Here is an 18,383-nt window from a genome sequence, read left to right on the forward strand (position 1 = left end):
ATTAGCAACATTAGCTTCTGGTTCTTGAAAAAAATAAGTGAAGACAGTTGGGTTTTTTTTGTGACGTGCCTGGGTCGTAGATAATGGCAAATTTCGATGTAAAACAAATGTAAATATGTCACATGGTGGCAAAAACTTACAGTCTCCTTTTCAGGGTCACATCAATGACAAGCATCCCCACGGCTTTCGGTGTGCATCACGCTAGGTGAAAAGTTGTCTTTTTATTGAGCTTTTGCTTGCAACCCGTGTACACAGGTGGAAAACATCACAGTGGAGGGGCGGCGGGCGGGGGCCTGTCACTCAAGAGCAAAAATATTAGGGAAACCCCCACCCGAAAAAAGTCTGCTTTAAAATGCCTACTTGGATATTATATTTATATGCTCGCACATGCATGCCTTTCCAGGCTTTAAAAAACATGCAACGTAACGTTCCGCTTGAAAAAACAAAGAAAGAAGCTCATGATAAATAGAAGCTATGTACATATTGTATAGAATATATCTATATATAAATATAGAGAGATATATTTATATATAAGGCAGGGGTGGGCAAACTTTTTTGATTTGATTTTCAAAACAGACAGATGGCACATGTAAGGTGAATAAAGTAAATATAATATAAATAAATAGTGTTTTAATGTAATATTTTCTAAATATTTTATTTTTGACAATTTCTCATAATTTTTTTAATGTTAAAAAATGTGTTTTGTTTTAGAAGACTTGCATGTACATGTAACATTAATATTTACTCATACTTTTAAAATATTTATAATAAATGAACTACCGGTATTTACTAAAATGAACATTAAATCTAGAGTTACATTTCTATATTTGGACGGTTAAAAAAATGAGATTGTATTATCTTATTTACAACTAATTTAACAAAATAAATCAACCAATATCCAATAAAATACATAAAATCTATTGAAAGTTCATCTATATTTGCTGGTTTTAGTGTGAGTGTGATTTTTTTTTTTTTAATTGCTACAATAAACTCATTCGCCGCCAATCAATGACGACTAAAATGCCATTATGCCATATTTACTGGGCCGGCTGTGGATGAGTTAATAATTAAATATAGGGTATACAATGGGGTAAAGGGTGCATTTTAACTTACTTACTAATAATTAGGTATAAAAAAAAAATCCCAAAGTATAAGCGTGGGGACAGTTGATTTTTGTCACTTTGTATTTAAATCTTAAAAAAGATTGACACACTCTTGCTGGAGCGAATATAACTTGCTGAGTTTTGGAATAAGGCAAAATGAGAAGTGTTGGATGTTTGAAAAATAAAATAATAATACTAATAATACAAAGGGGCCCGAAAGCGGCCCCGGGCCCATACTTTGCCCACCCCTGAGCTAAGCTCGTTTCTTCGAAGTGTGCATTTGGCAAAAGCTGTTGAATAAATCATCAACAGTGATGATAAATAACATTGAGATAAGATAAATAGATTATATAGTTTTGGGCGCGTGGGATTAACTCGCTTTTCACGGGAGGAAGCACCGTTTTTTTTGTTTGTTTTTTTTTCGCCGTTTTTTTTTGTAGGGGCGGGGCGTAATTGTCCTTGGCGTCGGCGATCACAAGTAACAAGACCAGTAAATGACGTTGAAGAAGAGGAAGGAGAAAGGGAAGAGGGCCCGGGCGTACAGGTCCACGCGCTTGGCGGCCGACGGGATGACGGGCTTGGGGGGCGGCGGCTTCTTGTTGTTCTTGGCCTGCGATTTGCCGCCCCCGCCGGCCGTGTCGATGGGCTTGCCGTAGCAGTCAAAGTTCGACAGCTCAAAGTCCCGCGGGAGCGAGCCCACGATGCTGAAGTCGTTGGTGCGCAGGTCCGACTTGGAGGTGCACACTTTCTTGCAGCGCGTCTCCGCCACCTGCGAAAATAAAATGACAATGGGCAAAGAGAAGAGCCTTGGGGAACTCCATCCACGCATGTTTATGGCCAGGGAAATTGCGGTCGTTTTTCTTGATGGAATTTCTCCATCAGGATGCGGACCTCCCCCGAGGCATTCCGGCTGAACAGCATGTAATCAGCGGAAGCCATTTAAAGTCACCTGAGCTTCATTATGTTGACAAGCATCGCTCATTAAATCGCAATGGAAACGGTGTAATCCTTCTAGACAAATAAGGTTGGACTCAAAGAGCATTTTTTTTCCAATTAGCACACAATTGGAAGGATAAACGCCAAGTGCGGTGTCACACTTGAGTCACATTGAAAACACAAAGATTTTCTGATAGATTTTATCGGACTCTTTTGCATTTAGATGACATCTAAGCCGCATCTAATGAATTCTCTTTTCGACAAGCTTTGCTTCAAACCCTAACAGCGGAATTAAATCCTTCAAATTATAAATTATCTTCGGCACCCCAAATCAGATATGAAACCCTAACTCTGGCTTTAAACCCTAAACCTGAAGCCTTAACCTTATTAGTTGGAAAGCCTGACTACAGACTTCAAAATGAACATTTGTTTATCTTGTCTTAAATTAGGTCTAAAAATGGCCGGTACTAAATGAGTTACATTCCTTAATGTTCGGTGAGGTAGCGGGAGGCACTGACATGCAAGGTGCTGACATGAAGCGGCGTCCCTCCGGTGCCGTTGACGGTGTTGTTCCTGGCGGCGGCGTTGGCGGCGCCCTTGCCGGCCGCTTTCTCCTTCGACGCCATCTTGGCCTTCTCGGCCTCGATGCGCTTGGGGCTGTTGAGCATGACCTGCACCACGGCGTACTCCACCAGCGAGGCGAAGCCGAAGAGCAGGCAGGCGATCAGCCAGATGTCGATGGCCTTCACGTACGATACCTTGGGCAGCTCCGACGCCAGCGACGTGCACTCCGAGGACAGCGATAGCACCGACAGGATGCCTGCGGTCGGGGAAACACAACGCCGTACGCTTCAGCTTTGAAAAAATTATTTGAAAACTCAATTTAAACCCTAACCTAGACTTGAGACACCAATTCCAAACCCTAAACCAGACAAGACACCCCAATTTAAACCTAAAATCCTAATTTGACGCCATGACCCGAACTCCAACACTGATTTGAAATATGAGCTGTCTTCAAGCTCTCATTGAAAATCACCACAATTGCATGAAAGCCTTACCTTGGTTAAAACCCCCAATTTGAAACGCAAACATACCCCTTCAACTTTAAGACTGACGTAGACTTGAAACATTGGAAATAGTGTTTCAAATTACGACCCTAAAACTCATTTGAAGACCTATTGCAAACTTAAAACCTAGATCGACTTGAAACCCTAATCCAAACAAAGAAAAAAAAAACTCTTTATGTGAAATCCTACATCAAACTTGAATCCTTTAATTGAAATCTGAACACAACACAAACTCAAAACCCTTATTTGAAACCCTTACCCAGATTTTAAACCTTCATTCAAAACCCAAACTCATATGTGAAACTCTTAATTGAAATCCTACCCTAAACTTGAATCCTTAATTTGAAACCCTAACTTAGATCTGAAACACTTACTTGAAACTCTAACGCAGACTTAAAACTCGCATTTGAAACTCTATACCCGATTTGAAGCCCTAATTTGACCCTCATTTGAAATAATTACTTTGACTGCAAATCCTCCTTAAAACCCCCCCGCACATATGCAAACCCCTCAATTTTACACTATGACCTAGACTTGAAACCCTAACTTGAAGCACTAATCCGAAAATCTAAACGGTTTGGAACCCTCTCTTCAAACAACCTGTGCTTTGAAAACATGATTCTGGTTTGAAACCCCAACTCTATGTCTTGAAACCCTCATTTCAATCCTTACCCCAAACCTCATTCAAAATACCCACCCTGGCATTAAACCTTACAGCAGCTGGCTAAAATGACGATTTTGGATTATTAAACACACCACACACACACACACACACACAGAGGCACGGAGGAAGAAATGAGAGCGGCGGCACACACCTGGGTGTTGAGTGACCTGCAGCGATCCCATTTAGAGAGGAGTGAAGAGGACGCGGGTCCATGCGGAGTGGAGGTGATGATGACATGAGGGAGGTGATGATGGACGACTGACTGCAAGCGGGGATGGAGCACACGCATGACAAAGCAAGTCATGCCTTACCACGCACACGGCCCAGAAGAAGCCCTACTTTCAAACCTTGACCATGGAATCTTGATTTCAAACCTAACCATCTCCCAGAACCATCATTTTAAATCTTAACTTTCAAATACATAGCTTGGAAGCCGGCTTTGACCTTTGCTTGAAGGATGGGCGAGTACCGATACTAACTCGCAAAGACGGACGATACTTGTATCGCCCGGTCTCAATATGGCGGTATATCGGTACCCGTTATGCTGCAATCCTCCGTAGTTCGTAAGATTTGAACAGAGCTTCTGCAGGTATTCACACATCTAATTTAATACTCGTCAATGCCAGGAAGAGAAGAATACATTACAGTATTTTTCTTTTCAAACTAAGCGCAAATTAATTGGAACATTGTTCTTTTTTCACCGCGCTCTTCTTATTTTGCGCAGGTTAGGTCGTAGTTGACCGAGCAAATATTTCACAGGGGGTCAGTGAAAAGAAGGGCTTATCCTTTCGAGAACTCATCTGCCCCTGAACGTGCGCGCATAGTCCTTGGCCTGCCTTGCCTCGTGAAGGGCTTCAATCCCATCTGTCAAGCACATCTGTTACGTATTGATCGATGGCATCCAGAGGCGCATGGATGCATGCCTGCTAGATAAAGTCCTTCACGCCGTCCAGGTGATTGATGGCGCGACAGCCGTCGTAAAAAAAATCCGCCATCCTGCAAAATATACACCGACCACCCCCTAGAGTTCCTTCTATTTGTGAATTTTCCCGCCTAATGACCTCACTCCCGCAAACGTTGCCTTTTTGACAACCCCTGACATCCCGATGGGATATTCATACCGATTTTGTCAGCGGCGTTGGGACAGCGCGCGACCTGTGAAAAGAGCTGCCTTACCCAACGGCACTCTGGCGGCGCTGGCGTCGGGGTTGATCCAGAAGGACAGCCAGGAAAGCACCACGATGAGCAGCGTGGGTGCGTAGACGCCCATCATGTAGAAGCCCACCTGTCGCCGCAGAGTGAAGATGACCTCCACGCATGTGTAGTAGCCTGCCAAAACACATCATATAAGGCACACGTATAATACTTTAATTTCTCAAGAATGAACGGTGAGCCTTATAAGGTACGCACGTACCGAAGTTAAATTGAAGTTCAAGAAGTTAATCTTATTTGCTGGACTGTTTTGTTCTACTTAATGTGGAGTACTGATTTTAATAATCCGGCGCACTTTACCCACCTACCTACCTTGTTGTGCCTTATAACCTGTTGCGCCTTATAAAGAGATGCGCCTTATTGTGCCTTACAACCCATACTTATAAATCTGCAAATATGGACGTCTTCATTGATAGTGCGCCTTACAGGGCGAAAAATCAGGGCCGAAAAATAAGGACGGTTTTGTCCTACTACTTCAACTGTAGTACAGCGCACTAAAGATCAATTATTGGAATAACAGGTCTGTGTTTATTCTTTTTAATCTTCGGACCGTGAATGCTAACAGTACATACTAAGGCGCCTCCGCGTCTGGCCTCGATCATGTTCTGTGAAGTGTTAGTCCAAGGGGACGTTTTGATGTAATACGCGAGCGTGAATTTCAAATGAGCCTCCCGCTCACGCCTGCCTCAAGCGCAGAGCTAATCTTTGTGCCTGGCCTTGTTGCCGTGGCGACGCGCACCCGGCGAGAACGGTACCTGTCCCCGCGTAGAACTTGGTGCAGTTGCCGTAGTCTATGTCTTCCTGTCGGATGTCGAACTGGGGTAGGGCGATGGCGTCCATCTGCACGGGGTCCCCCGTCTGCCACATGAACTGCAGGTCGTCCGTGGTGTAGCCGACTGTATTCACACAAAATGATCCTCTGATGTACCCGACGATTTTTCTTTTAGGGCGGGGGAGGGGGTTGAGACTCACAGCTTTCCAGTTGCATTTTACACCTCTGGGTGTCCATGGGGAACAACGTCAAGTCTAGCGGACAAGACAGCGTGACGGACAACCTGCGGGTTGGAGGAAGACGTTTTGAACGCCGTCTCATTTGCGCCTAAGCAGGGGACTCATTTGCCAGAGATTAATGGCCAGCGTATTCTAGATCAACAAACTATGAAATTACAGCCGCACATGATTACAACCTGTCTACGGACGCCTCGGGGAAATTATCTAACCGCTTTATCGCTTTACTTTTGCGAGAGTAAATGTGCACTCGACTACTTGGCCAAACAGATCTTCTGCGAAAAATGATCGATGCGAAAAACGGGACGTTCCGTTCCAAGAACCGTTGAAGCGAAGTACCTCATGCTGATGAGTACGTCGCCGTTACGGAAAATGAAGAGGAGGATGTTCTCCTGCGTGACGTCGTGGAAATTGGCGCTCTTCTCGTTGGCGAAGAACAAGTCGGGCTTCCAAAGGCATTTGAACATCTTGGGGTCCACGGTCAGGGAGTCCGACTTGAAGTCCTGCGGCAGTTTGAGCCGCGGGTCGTTCCAGCGCTGCCGCAGGAAGATGTTGACCCGGTAGTCCTGTGGATGGAAAAAAAAAAAAAAACCTCAATAAATAAAAACAGCTATAATATCAGTCAGTGTGTGATTCATTGAAAGACATATTTCATCCATTGAAAGACATATTTTTAGGTACAGAAACTTAACTCCAGTTTGTTTCATGTTCTAATTGATTTGCTCTTATTTGAAAAACAAAACTCTACTGTTCATGTCACAATGATCAAAAACCCTGTTAAAATTTCACAAAACCGCTGAAATGCTTTCACGTAGTCCTATTTGAGAAACGCTGCTTTATGATGTGTTCAATCAAAATAAGAAGTTTACAAATATTTGCTTTTACTTTGAAAAACAATTATCAATATTTTAGCCCAGCAATTCTCAACTGGGGGTATGAGTAGCCCTATAAGGGTGTGTGAAGGCACTCCAGGGTGTACACACGTATTTAAGAAGATTTCCACATAAGCATCACTAAATTAATGTTTTTTTGATGACGGGACAGGAACAGTACGTTTTTCTTTTGCAAATTGAGAGCAAATTAATTCAAACAAGTACTGCAAAGGTTTGAGGGCTGAAACAAAATTAATTCTATTTACTGACACACTATATAGCAATACAATACAATAGCGTAAAAAATGAACTAAATAGCTTATTATTTCCTCCTGTTTTGCATGCAAATAAAAGGAACGATATTTGATTAATCAACGAACTCGAGAGATTCTGTGCAAGGTATTTTCAGAATTAAGTTTCAATGTTAATTATTGGAAAAAAGTGGAGGTAAACATGAATAACTGTCAACATCCTCTTGTTGCCTTCCTGTCAAACCTTGATAGCAACAAGCGCCCTCCGCAGCAACAGTTGCCTACACGTGTTCTTCATGGAAGCATACATAGGTTATCTGATGTTTGGTAAACTCGCACAAACACACACACACACACACACACACACACACACACACACACACTGTCAACTTCATAGGAGCCCTGCAGCTGCACACCAGACGGCCTCTTCACACGCACGCCCATAACCCCTAACAAGCTGGACTACTTTGGTTCTGTCCTTCCTGCTGCGGGCCAGTGCGACTACCAGGGGAAAACACACACCCACACACGCACACACACACATTGACAGATTAGGACAACAATCTGCTCCTCTCCTCATGTTTGGCCCATTAGAATGATTTTGAATTGATTGAAAGTGACAGGCGCTCTAAAGACACAAGACCTTCTTGGACCTCTCTAGGCTATTCCGACCTCCCGGGGAACCAAATGGAGGACTGTGTGGATTGCGCCACCTGTTGCAAAATCACAAGAATTTTGGACCGGAGAATTGTGCTTTTCTTTGATGTGTATTTAGTGATTTTATTTATCTGCCCGCCAATCATCTTCGCTGATTGCCTTTAGCCCCACCCAGTTGTCTGTCATTGACGTAATTTGTCTAGTTTGGTTGCTTGGCTTGTCGGGGCTTCTTTGTTTTTTTTATCTTTTCTTTTTGTTTCTTTTTTTCACGTGACGAAGTGGAATACAAAGTTTTGTCGCCCCCTTTTTATGGCAATTTTCCCGCTTTACGGCATCAATAACTTTCATGACCTGTGGGGTTGGCTGTGTTCATGGTGTTTTGCCTCCCTCTTCAGGCGTTTTTAGGTAATTGGTCTTATTTTCTGGTCATGTCAAACTGCCTGCGCTGCTATTGGTCGGTGTCACACAAAGACGATTAGTATGGAAACGAAGCTGGAGATAATCAAAAATACGAAGAAGGAAAGGTTAGGCTAAAATACCCTTGCTAGGGATTATGGCCGTAAATAGCTCGTTTTACACGCATTACCTAACCATGGTTTCCATTCCACGCCATAGGACGATTTCGCCTTACGACCCCAACCCCGGAAAAAATTAATTTCATGTGGCGGGGGACCACTGCAGTGTCATTTCTGTTTATTTTTTTCTTGAGAGAAAATAGGGAAGAAAGAACACTTTGTTTGGACATAAGGAAACCGCTTCAATGCGCAGAGTCAGCGTGCCAATACTGTAAGTATGTTTCTCCTTTAGTGAGGTTTCAAAGGCATGCTGTCATTTCTTGGGGTCCGCTGAGGGGCCGGTCTGACACACCTTTCGCCTTTGTACAAAAGAGCAAGCCGTGGAACTCAATCTTTTCTTTGGCTCCCAGTCAAGCTTCCCTTCAGGAGGGATTTAACACAAGCCAGCAAATCGCAAAAATGGAGGCTGCGCAGAAGAACAACAACTGCCACGCCGTCGAATTAGTCATCCTTGGAGCGAAAAATAGATGTGCTAACGGCAGCATGGGGGGGGGGGGGGGGGGGGGTGATGGGGAGGGGGTTGCCGTGACATTGCGGACCCAACGGAGGGAAACAAGAGGAGGATGGAAAGCTCGCATTTTGGACTCTTTTGTTGAACTCCATTTAAAAGAGTTGGGAGGCAGCCAATGTGTAAGGCGATGTCATGGTGCAAGAATGGATAAATGTCCCTGCCCCTTGTCGTCACGGTAACGAAAGCCAATAAAGTACCTTGTGATACGAGCCGAATTTGTTCAATGTGTATATTACTTCTTATAATTGGCAGGTTTTTTTTGTCTACATTATGACAAGTTTAGGTTACCTGGCTCAATTTTCAGATTTTATTTTTCTCATACGCCCCCATTTTTCTGAAAGGTCTAATGATGAATGCTAATTAAAAATATTTTGAAGAATTGCTAATTTGTTTGTTTTTTTTAATTAATTGAAGGGCCTAAAACCGCAAGTTGTCCATACTTGCATTACAACAAAACAAAAAATGAATGACAACCTCCCAAAAAAGCAGAAAAATAAATATATAAATGCCAAGTTTTCTCTTTATTAGAAATTTAAACAAATCTATCAGTTTTTTAGACTGATACCACTATGAATATCAATGAGCAGTACCGATACTGACACCAAGTACCGATTTTCTCCACAACAAAAACATTCCTATAGAATTTTCCTTAAAATGCCATGATATTAATAGCACTTTTCTATTATTCTATTTTGTAATTTCTAGTTTGTGATCATAAAACCGCTTCAAGGCGGCCCATGCGAGGCACGATACCAATACTTAGTATCGGGACTCAATCATCTCTACAAAAAGTGTGAAAAACTGTAAAATCTCCTGGTTGAATTTAGAGCTTCATTGTTATTAAGGGGCTGAAAAATGTTACTGATACCTTTTTTTTTTAATTAACCGGTAATCTGCATTTTGCTGCATATCGGAATCGGATCAATCGGGAAAAAAACCCAAAAAGGTAGCTTTAGGTCTAGTCTGAAACCATTCCAGTTCTTGGTTTCTCTTAAGCACTGTCCTTGAGTCCCGCCCCTTCATTAGCATTCAAAGTTGATCAGAAATGAAGCCATCCAATGAGCAAGGGCGTGAGAATTTGCCCTCAGACACGCAATTTTTAAGGCCCGACGGGGTGAAATATGGCCGATCAAGGTTAAAAAAACAACAACAAAAAAGACTCACCATGGTTGTCTCTTGGATGGAGCCGAAGCTGTTGATGAAAATATTCACCCGGTCTTCCACGGGTATTCCTGCGGCCGGTTAAGAGAAAGGATCGGCATCAGTGAGGTCATGTGTTTTGCTTTCGCAGACGTTCTAGTAGCTTCAAATGGTGATCAAAGCGAGAGCTTTTATAAGCTTTGGTCAAAGGAATGCACCGTTTTTTTTTTTTTTTTGGAGGGATCACGACACGCCGCTAATGGATGACTTTGGGGGGTCACTCCGGAATTGGGAGCAGATGTTTTGCTCGCGGAGGCACTCGATTAGGCTGGCGGAAGCCTGGGCTCGCAGACGACGCTTGCCAAGGACGAAGAGTATCCCAGGATCGACCTCAAGACGAATTTTGAGGACATCGGTCGAATGCTCTCCAGTTCTTCTGGGATGTTTGTGGCTGGGCGACGAATGCTTCTATATAATTAGTATATTATAGTATTATATATATTATATAATATATATATATATATATATATATATATATATATATATATATATATATAAAATATATAGTATTAAATATATTATAGTATATTATAAATATATATATATATATATATATATATATAAATATATATATATATATATATATATATATATATATATATATATATATATATATATATATATATATATAACTATATTTTTTTTATATGTTTTGTTTGTTTATATTCAGATTAAATCCATCCATTTTCTATAGCTGCTTATTCCTCACAAGGGTCGCAGCATTTATACATCATAAAAATGTACGCATCTTTAAAAAACAGAGCACTCTTTTTACATTCTATTTATTATATTAGTATATTAGCGGAGCCAAATTAATGTGATTAAAAGTTTTTGACAAACAGCAAAATGTTCCATAATTAATCTAACTACTTTCTATGAATTTTAAATGCTTAAAAAAATTATTAATATTTGGGGAGTCTGTCTGTTAGTCAAATGCTGTGCCTGCAATAAAAAAGTAAATGTATAATATGTATTATTATTTAAAGTCATATAATAAAATATACAAATATCGTATCTATAATAAAAGTCGAGCTCTCTTGAACGCCAGCAAAAATAAATCCAAAAGAAGAAGTTCCGAGTAGCCGTCGCGAAATTACTACGACAACGGCAATCCGGCGGCCTTCGTAAAAAGCCAGACAGACGCACGGCGGGGATGAGGAGGCATTGGGACTAACCTTTGAAGTTGGGCCGTATTCTGGGATCGTAGCTGATCAGTAACCTGTTCAAGATGTTACTGGTGGAATTGGCGGGCACGCGGGCCAGATCCTCGGATGACAGTTGCCTGAACGAAAACAAAAAAGGAAAGATCGCACAGGGCCGTCAAAAGAACTTCGGTAAGGACTACCGCTGGTGGATTCCATTAGCATCTGGCTGAGACGGAACCACCCAAACAACTGATGCGACCTGTCCTTCAAGAGAACATCTTAATAACTTCAAAAGGCAAATGTCAAAAACATCAACCGGAGGTAAATAAAACCACGTTGAAACATCAAACCATGTGTGTATAAAACCACGTTGATTTATCGGATGTGTCTCGCAAGCTGTGATGACTAAAAATGCACCTTGATTTTAGTTCTTTGGATTTTATGAGGCATTTCTTAAATCTTCTTAACCATTCATGATTTCAGATTTTATTCTTGATTTGTTTATGTTGGTTCTAGGACCTGGCCGATATGGATTTGTATTTTTTTAGGCAGAAACCCATTTTTGGTTAATAAATAAATACAAATTATAACAAATAAAATAGCATTTGTTTCGTTGCAGGACCCAATGCATTTCAATGGTTGAATTATATGTAGATTTTCATTATTCACTGGCCAGTGTATTGCTCATCTAATTAATGCATATAAAAATGAAGATTTATTTTGAATAACAGATCTTATCAACGAATTTTGTGATATATTTTGTAGGATACAAGGTTACGGTATGGATTTATGGATTTAAAGAATGATGCTGTTGTTACCTGTATATAACCGCTGTAAATTGTTAGAGTACATTCAAGTACATTGTTTTTATTTTTTATTGTCCACTCTTTTTTTGGTATCGCTGTCTTTCAAATGTTGACTTTGCACTTTGAGCTGTCACATTTCTTTGTAATGTTTTTTAATACTGTAAATAGCAAAAAAAAAAAAAACTCAAGTATCATCAGGTGGTTAGCAATGAAGTTCTTCTTTTACTAGGGAAATTGCAATTAATATTCCCGTCGTCTTAACCATGACAAAAAAACACTATTCAAGAAAATGTATTAAAAAAAAAAAGGATTCCACAGAAAAAAAATAGATTCTAGACATAGTCATAATTCACAGAAATGATTTGGTTTATTTACAATAAAAGAGAAAAATGTCACATTCCAGGAAAAAGTTGTATTTTCAGCTAAATGCAAACATTTTTCTTGAAAGTACACAAATTTGTTGCTTTATTTAAAAATGACTTTTAGTGTAGGAAATTGGCTTATTTGACACCTGCAAACTGCCATTTTTTGAGAAAAAAAAATGCTAGTAATTCACTTTAATAGGCTCTGTCATGTATACCTAATGAGCGTGCGCAGCTGACAAATTTTAATGGCTAACAGAAGAAGCGTTTTCTGAGTCACTTGATCAGATTGATGGCCTAATCTCGAGCTCATCAAGAATCTACACCCCCCTCAAAAAAATATCCTCTTTTCTTTTTCAAGCCGGCTGCCGCAGCAACATATAAAGCGAGTGCGGATGTTTGGGATGTTTGGATGGCGGAGGCGGAGAAGCAGCAGAAGCAGGTCTGGCAGAAGAGCAGAGACGAAAAAGCCTCCTCCCCGTGGGTGGCAATGAAAGCTTCTGCCAAAGACCCCCCCCCCCCCCCCCCCCCCCCTTCTCCAAGCACTTTACATGTCATTATATAAACGTTATCCCGCACACGGAATCGGTGTGAGGAATGTTGGGCACTGTGCGCGTGTTCTTACCATGATCAAAGTGAAACCCATAATTCCTGCCCCCCCCCCCCCCCCTTGCGTTTTACAAACACTGCAGCCAAAGCGGAACCAAGTGGCTCCTCAAAGTATAGCTTACACTACATTTGTTACCATTTAAGGCAGCTTTTCAATATACCGTATATACAGTGTACATATATAAGATATAAATGGAGTGAGACTCCGCTAGGGCATTGGTGAGCCATTTGGACCTTTGGCTGATCAAAAAAGAAAAAAAAAAATCTCCCTTCTATTCTTCCCACACTTCATTAACGGGCCTCTATGGGAGACAAGTTTCACCTCATGGAAAATATCGAGTATTTTCCTACAAGTACATACTCGTTTTTCCATTTCTAACTCACCTTACATTACCCTTTCAAATAAATGCATTACAGGTTGAATTTGCTTCCCTTTGATCTCATTCAAAATTGCAATGGCAGTGATTGAGTTCAATCTTCTTCCATAAAATGGCAGATTAAAGCAGGAAAGTCTGTTTCAGGGACGGCCATTTTGTGCGGTTTTCCTATGAGACGCCGCCGTCTTGTGACTTCTTTCGATGTTTCCAAACACAAAACTGCAACTAGGTGAGTTTTTCAGCAAATAAACCCCACTATCTGCGATCCCTGGCCATTATTTGTTCGAAATCGCACAACTAAAAAATATCTCATCTAAACCTAGCAACGGGTGCAGCATAAAATGAAACTAGTGTTTGTTGTACTTACGATGGGCAGTAAACCTGCTTCCCTTTCTTCTTGCCCTTCTTGGCCCCTTTCTCTTTGGCAGACGCTCCCTGGAGGCAAACGCACAGGACCAGGAGGAAGACCACCAGCTTCTTTTTGACACCCATCCTTTGTGTCGGGTGGAGCCTGCCCGGGGTCAAAAAAACAATTTAGGACACTTGAAAACAATCTTGAGGGCGCCCCGGTTTGAGAAGACGACAAATCACGCAGCCACATGTGCGCTAAAATGGCTAGCAAATAACGGCAAATGTATTTGCAAATATGTCTGTGCTTTCAAGGACGTTTTTGAAAATAGTTTGAAATGTATTTGAAACATTAATTATGTTCGAACGCATTTTCAAATGTGCCTGAATGTACTTGTAGGCTAAATGCTAGAAGCAGAGCAAATGTTCCCATAATATTATGCGGTGTTGATGCACATAACCTAGCATAGTGGGGGAAAAAAAATTAGCTTACAATTACGTTTGAATGTATTTTCAATCTCCTTTGAACACATTTTCAAAACATTTTAACATAACACAATGCCCACATTGTTTTGGCATGCGTACCTTGTAACATTATGGGAAAAAAACGCTAAGTTTTTAGCATTTAACTTATAAGTATGTTTGAGTGTATTTTCAAGTATGTTCTAACCCAGGAAATACATTTGAACATGCTTATAAATACGTGGGAACGTCCTTTCTAACATATTTTTAAATAGGTCTGAACATAAATGTAGGCTAAATGCTTAAAGTATAGCAATTATTCTCACAATGCCCACATGGTTTTGACATGCATACTCTGTACCATTATAGGAAAAAAAATGTTGTTTTTTGCATTTAGCTTATAGGTACGATCGAATGTAATTTAAAGTATGTTAAAACGCTTACGTAAATATGTTCAAACGTACATGCAAATATATTGAAATGTACTTGAACCTGTAAAGTGTACTTATTGGGGGAAGTGACACTTTTTTTGGGCTATGCAATCATCTAAAAAAAAAAAAAAAAGTCAACAAATCAAAGTGACAGCGCAATCAATTTGAGTACCATGACTGCTCCGCGATTCAGTCGTCGTCGGGGCAATGTGACCTCCAAATGAGGTCACCTCAAATTAGCGTCCATTCAGAAGCGCGGTCAAGTGTACGACCTGCATGGTACGCTCCGCCATCATCATTACAATCTGGTCCGGTGCGTTTACTGTACAGCAAAACCTCGGCTCCTATTCCAGAGAATCCAAACACAGCATGTCTACGGTATTAAGAGGCGGTTCATGAAGGCAGCGATAGGAGTCATAAATCAAGCGCATGATGCAGTCGCTAGTGGACAGTAGAGGGACGTCGCGGCCAAACTCGCATCCCGCGCCTTAAGTATCACACTTTATTGTCCGTACGGACTCTCTTGGCCGGAGCCTCCTCACCCGCTCTTTGCTGCTCGTTCATCATATTCATAAGTAGACGTCATCGCCATGGCCCGATCCGCCTTGGCTAGGTCAATACCCTTTCGTCAATGAGGACGGGAGTTGGGTCGGTCATTCTAAAACCATGGGAAATCTGGACAAGGGAGTATTAATACCTTCATTGGCCCATGAAGTAGTTTTAAATTGGGGTTTTGCACCCTTGTGCAATATTTTGACCATTTTTGGATCATTTTCTTCCACGGCGTTCTCGCAGTTGTTCTCCCGCTAGTGTGATCACTAGGTGGTCGTGCCATGTTCCAGATCTCTTGTGTCGTCTTTCAATGGCTTCCCTTTAATGTGAATAATACTATCAGTGCATATTTGAACATGTAGTGACCATCTGGATGAATTTTCAGCTCCTTGGTGTCTTCTTTCAATGCTTTCCTTTCGATGTGAATTGTCCTTGATGTAAAGGATCAAAGGATTGGACAAAATATCACACGAGGGTGAATAGAATCTGTGCCAACCATCTGGGTGAAATTTCAGCTCCCTGGTGTCTTCTTTCAATGCTTTACCTTTGATGCGAAATGCATTTGATGTAAAGATGAAAGGATTGGACAAAATACCACATGGGGGTTTGAGATAATACTATCAGCGCAGACTTGGACATGTTGCTACCGTCTGGGTGAAATTTCAGCTTCCTAGTGTCTTCTTTCAATCCTCTCCTTTTTATGTTAATTGCCTTAACGGAGTTAAGATAATAGTATCTGATTTTAACATGTTGTCATCATCTGGATTAAATTTTAGCTCCATACCGTCTTTTCAATGCTTTTCATGTAAAAAAAAAAAAGCAATTTTGAGTGCTCAAACATTAAATATGGTATTCAAGGAAACTTGCCGTCCTTAATATGAACTAAATGATCATTTTGCACAGGCAAAATTATCAGTCATAGTCACTATTCCATTCAGGTTTTCAATTAAGAAAGCATTCGAGCTTGTCAATTTCAACCAATGGCGGAAATCGAGTGCACTTCATAGTAAAAAAAAAAAAAACCCTCGCCGTTGACAAATGATTAAATGGTCGCTGGACATGCTTTCAAGCCTGCGAGCCAACCAGAAATCTTTCCCAAGTGACTTTGCCTCGGGCCCAAGTCGTCTCTCTGCCGCCCAATGAACAAGATCGCCCCGGTTCTGTTTGATCATGTCAGTGTTTATAGAGCTGACTGTGTCACACGGAGTGGCAGACGTGCATGAGCTGGATTAAGGCTTCAAGGTCAATAACATATCGCCACGTAGGTGCCGCATGGGAATAGAGCTACTCGAGAATATGAATGATTAACGAGCACGTGCGCTCCCGTCTGACCGGGGGATCGATTTGAAGAATTTGCTCGTAGAAATTTGCCAAGGTATGATTCCTTGAATTCAAAGCAAAAGGTCAGAATTGTTGTTCATTTTTTGGAAGGCATGTTATGATGTAAGTACACCAGAGGGATGGTTAATTTTTTTTATTTTCCTTTCAGAGCGATACCAGTTTGAGTATTCATACTTTTCCTTTTTCTCTGTTTGACCCCCCTGGCCGTAGTTTGGGGATTTCTGATTTAGGCAATTATAATATGTGAGCATCAAAACAGTCAAAAATAGTAATATTAAAAATCAACCTATACTTCATCGATGGTCATTTATGACCACAAACTTTTCTACTTATACTCCATGAACTTCGGGTTTACGTCACTATTTATCTTGCAGTTTTTTTCCATTCACGTAAGACTAGTCAAAAATTTGTAATTTTATTTATTAAAAAAAAAAACGGATTATCATTTATGAACAAAACTTTTTCTACTTGAGGTTAACAACACTATTTATTTTGCATTTTTTTCGTTCTTTCAAGTTAGATCAGTAAAAAAAAAGAGCTCTTATTTATTTTCATTCATGACCATGTCTACTGCAAATTTACTCACTATTTTTCATATTTTTCCTCCAAGTCAGACCAAAAACAAAAACTATTGATTCTGTGCATTTTTTTTAACAAAAAAAAAAAGGGAAGAAAAGCATTAAAAGTCCAATCTCTACCAGTGTATTGCAGATTTATGTCAATATTTGTCTTGCAGTTTTTCTTCCTTTCAAGTAGGACTAGTAAAAAATTAGTAATATTATCAATTTAAAAAAAATCAACCTCTACCAAATGGATTTTCATTGAACTAAACTTTTTCTACTGCAGATAAACGTCAATCTATATCCTGCATTCTTCTTCTTTTTACGTTAGACCAGTTAAAAAAAAAAACATTTTCTTTAAAAAATTAAATCTCCACTTAATTGGGTTTCATTTATGACCATGCCTTCTGCAAATTTACCTCGCTACTTCTCATATATTTCCTCTGTCAGACCAGAAAGAAAAAATATTGATTTTGTGTAATTTTAACAAAAGATGTCAAATTAAAAAATCGGGAAAGAAAGGGGAAAAAAAGTTCTCATCAGTTTCTTGCAGATTACGGTTACTACGGGTAATATGGGCACGTAAAACCCGCGATAAACAAGGGATCACTTCATAAACATTAATTTAGGTGCACATGTATAAAAGTGTCCAATTTTGGACCTTGGCGGAGGTCAAGTGCCATTCGAGTAAGGCCACACAGCTCTAGTATTAGCCTGGCAAGTGTAGCTAAAGCCATGAGTATCTTGCGTGCATATAAACAAAGGAAAGTCACCATTTGAAGTCTATGAATGCAACAGAGGCTGCAGCATTATTGAGCACCATGTTGCGGGTGGGGGGACAACACACGCAAACACGTACACAAGAATCCCCCACCCTCCCTCTTTAAAATGGCGGCCAAGCCACGTCACGAACGTAAACATTACGAGCATCACGTCAAAAGTCTCATTAGTTTACCTGTCAGACGTTTGTCGTAAATCTCCCCTCCGGAGCGAGCGGCTAAAGCTAGCTAGGGCTAATCGTCGTTAACGGCGCCTTCCCGTCCAGCCGCTGCCGCCCCTTTCCATCCTTCTTCCCCCGGGAGGGGGGGCTTGAAAGCGTCCTTCTTTCCCAAGCTGTTGTCTTTACAAGAGATTCACATCATCTCGCCCGAGCGGCATCTTGGCTGCACAACCACAGTTGTTGTTGTTGCTTTACGGCGGCGGGGGTCGATCGATTAATTTCGGCTGCTCTCGGAAGCCCAAGATGGAGGCTCGCTGGATGCTTCACGCGCGCGCACCTGTCATGGAACATGCGCAGAAGCGGCTGCGCAGAAGTAGCATCAGCACCACGGAGA

General features: G+C 41.0%; 1 protein-coding gene across 1 annotated transcript; it reads right to left on the reverse strand.

Moving 5' to 3' along the window:
- Positions 1-184: 184 nt before the first annotated feature.
- Positions 185-18,341, reverse strand: glrbb (glycine receptor, beta b). Its single transcript, XM_088430790.1, has 10 exons — positions 18,005-18,341; positions 13,723-13,866; positions 11,232-11,338; positions 10,021-10,088; positions 6,330-6,556; positions 5,955-6,037; positions 5,738-5,878; positions 4,947-5,099; positions 2,558-2,859; positions 185-1,872 (listed from the first exon to the last, which is right to left on the reverse strand). The coding sequence occupies exons 2-10, from the start codon at positions 13,845-13,847 to the stop codon at positions 1,576-1,578; spliced, it is 1,503 nt and encodes a 500-aa protein (XP_088286916.1). The 5' UTR covers positions 13,848-13,866; positions 18,005-18,341; the 3' UTR covers positions 185-1,575.
- Positions 18,342-18,383: the final 42 nt, after the last annotated feature.

Source organism: Hippichthys cyanospilos, chromosome 13 (genome assembly GCF_059441005.1).
Source record: "Hippichthys cyanospilos isolate Australia breed blue-spotted pipefish chromosome 13, RoL_Hcya_1.0, whole genome shotgun sequence".
Classification (NCBI taxonomy): Eukaryota; Metazoa; Chordata; class Actinopteri; order Syngnathiformes; family Syngnathidae; genus Hippichthys; species Hippichthys cyanospilos.

Coding starts and splice junctions, on each gene's coding strand:
- glrbb (XM_088430790.1), bottom strand. CDS start 13,847: ATGGGTGTCAAAAAGAAGCTGGTGGTCTTCCTCCTGGTCCTGTGCGTT. Junction 6,038..6,329: donor GACGTACTCATCAGCATGAG/GTACTTCGCTTC, acceptor TCCAACCCGCAG/GTTGTCCGTCACGCTGTCTT. Junction 1,873..2,557: donor TTCATGTCAGCACCTTGCAT/GTCAGTGCCTCC, acceptor TTATTTTCGCAG/GTGGCGGAGACGCGCTGCAA.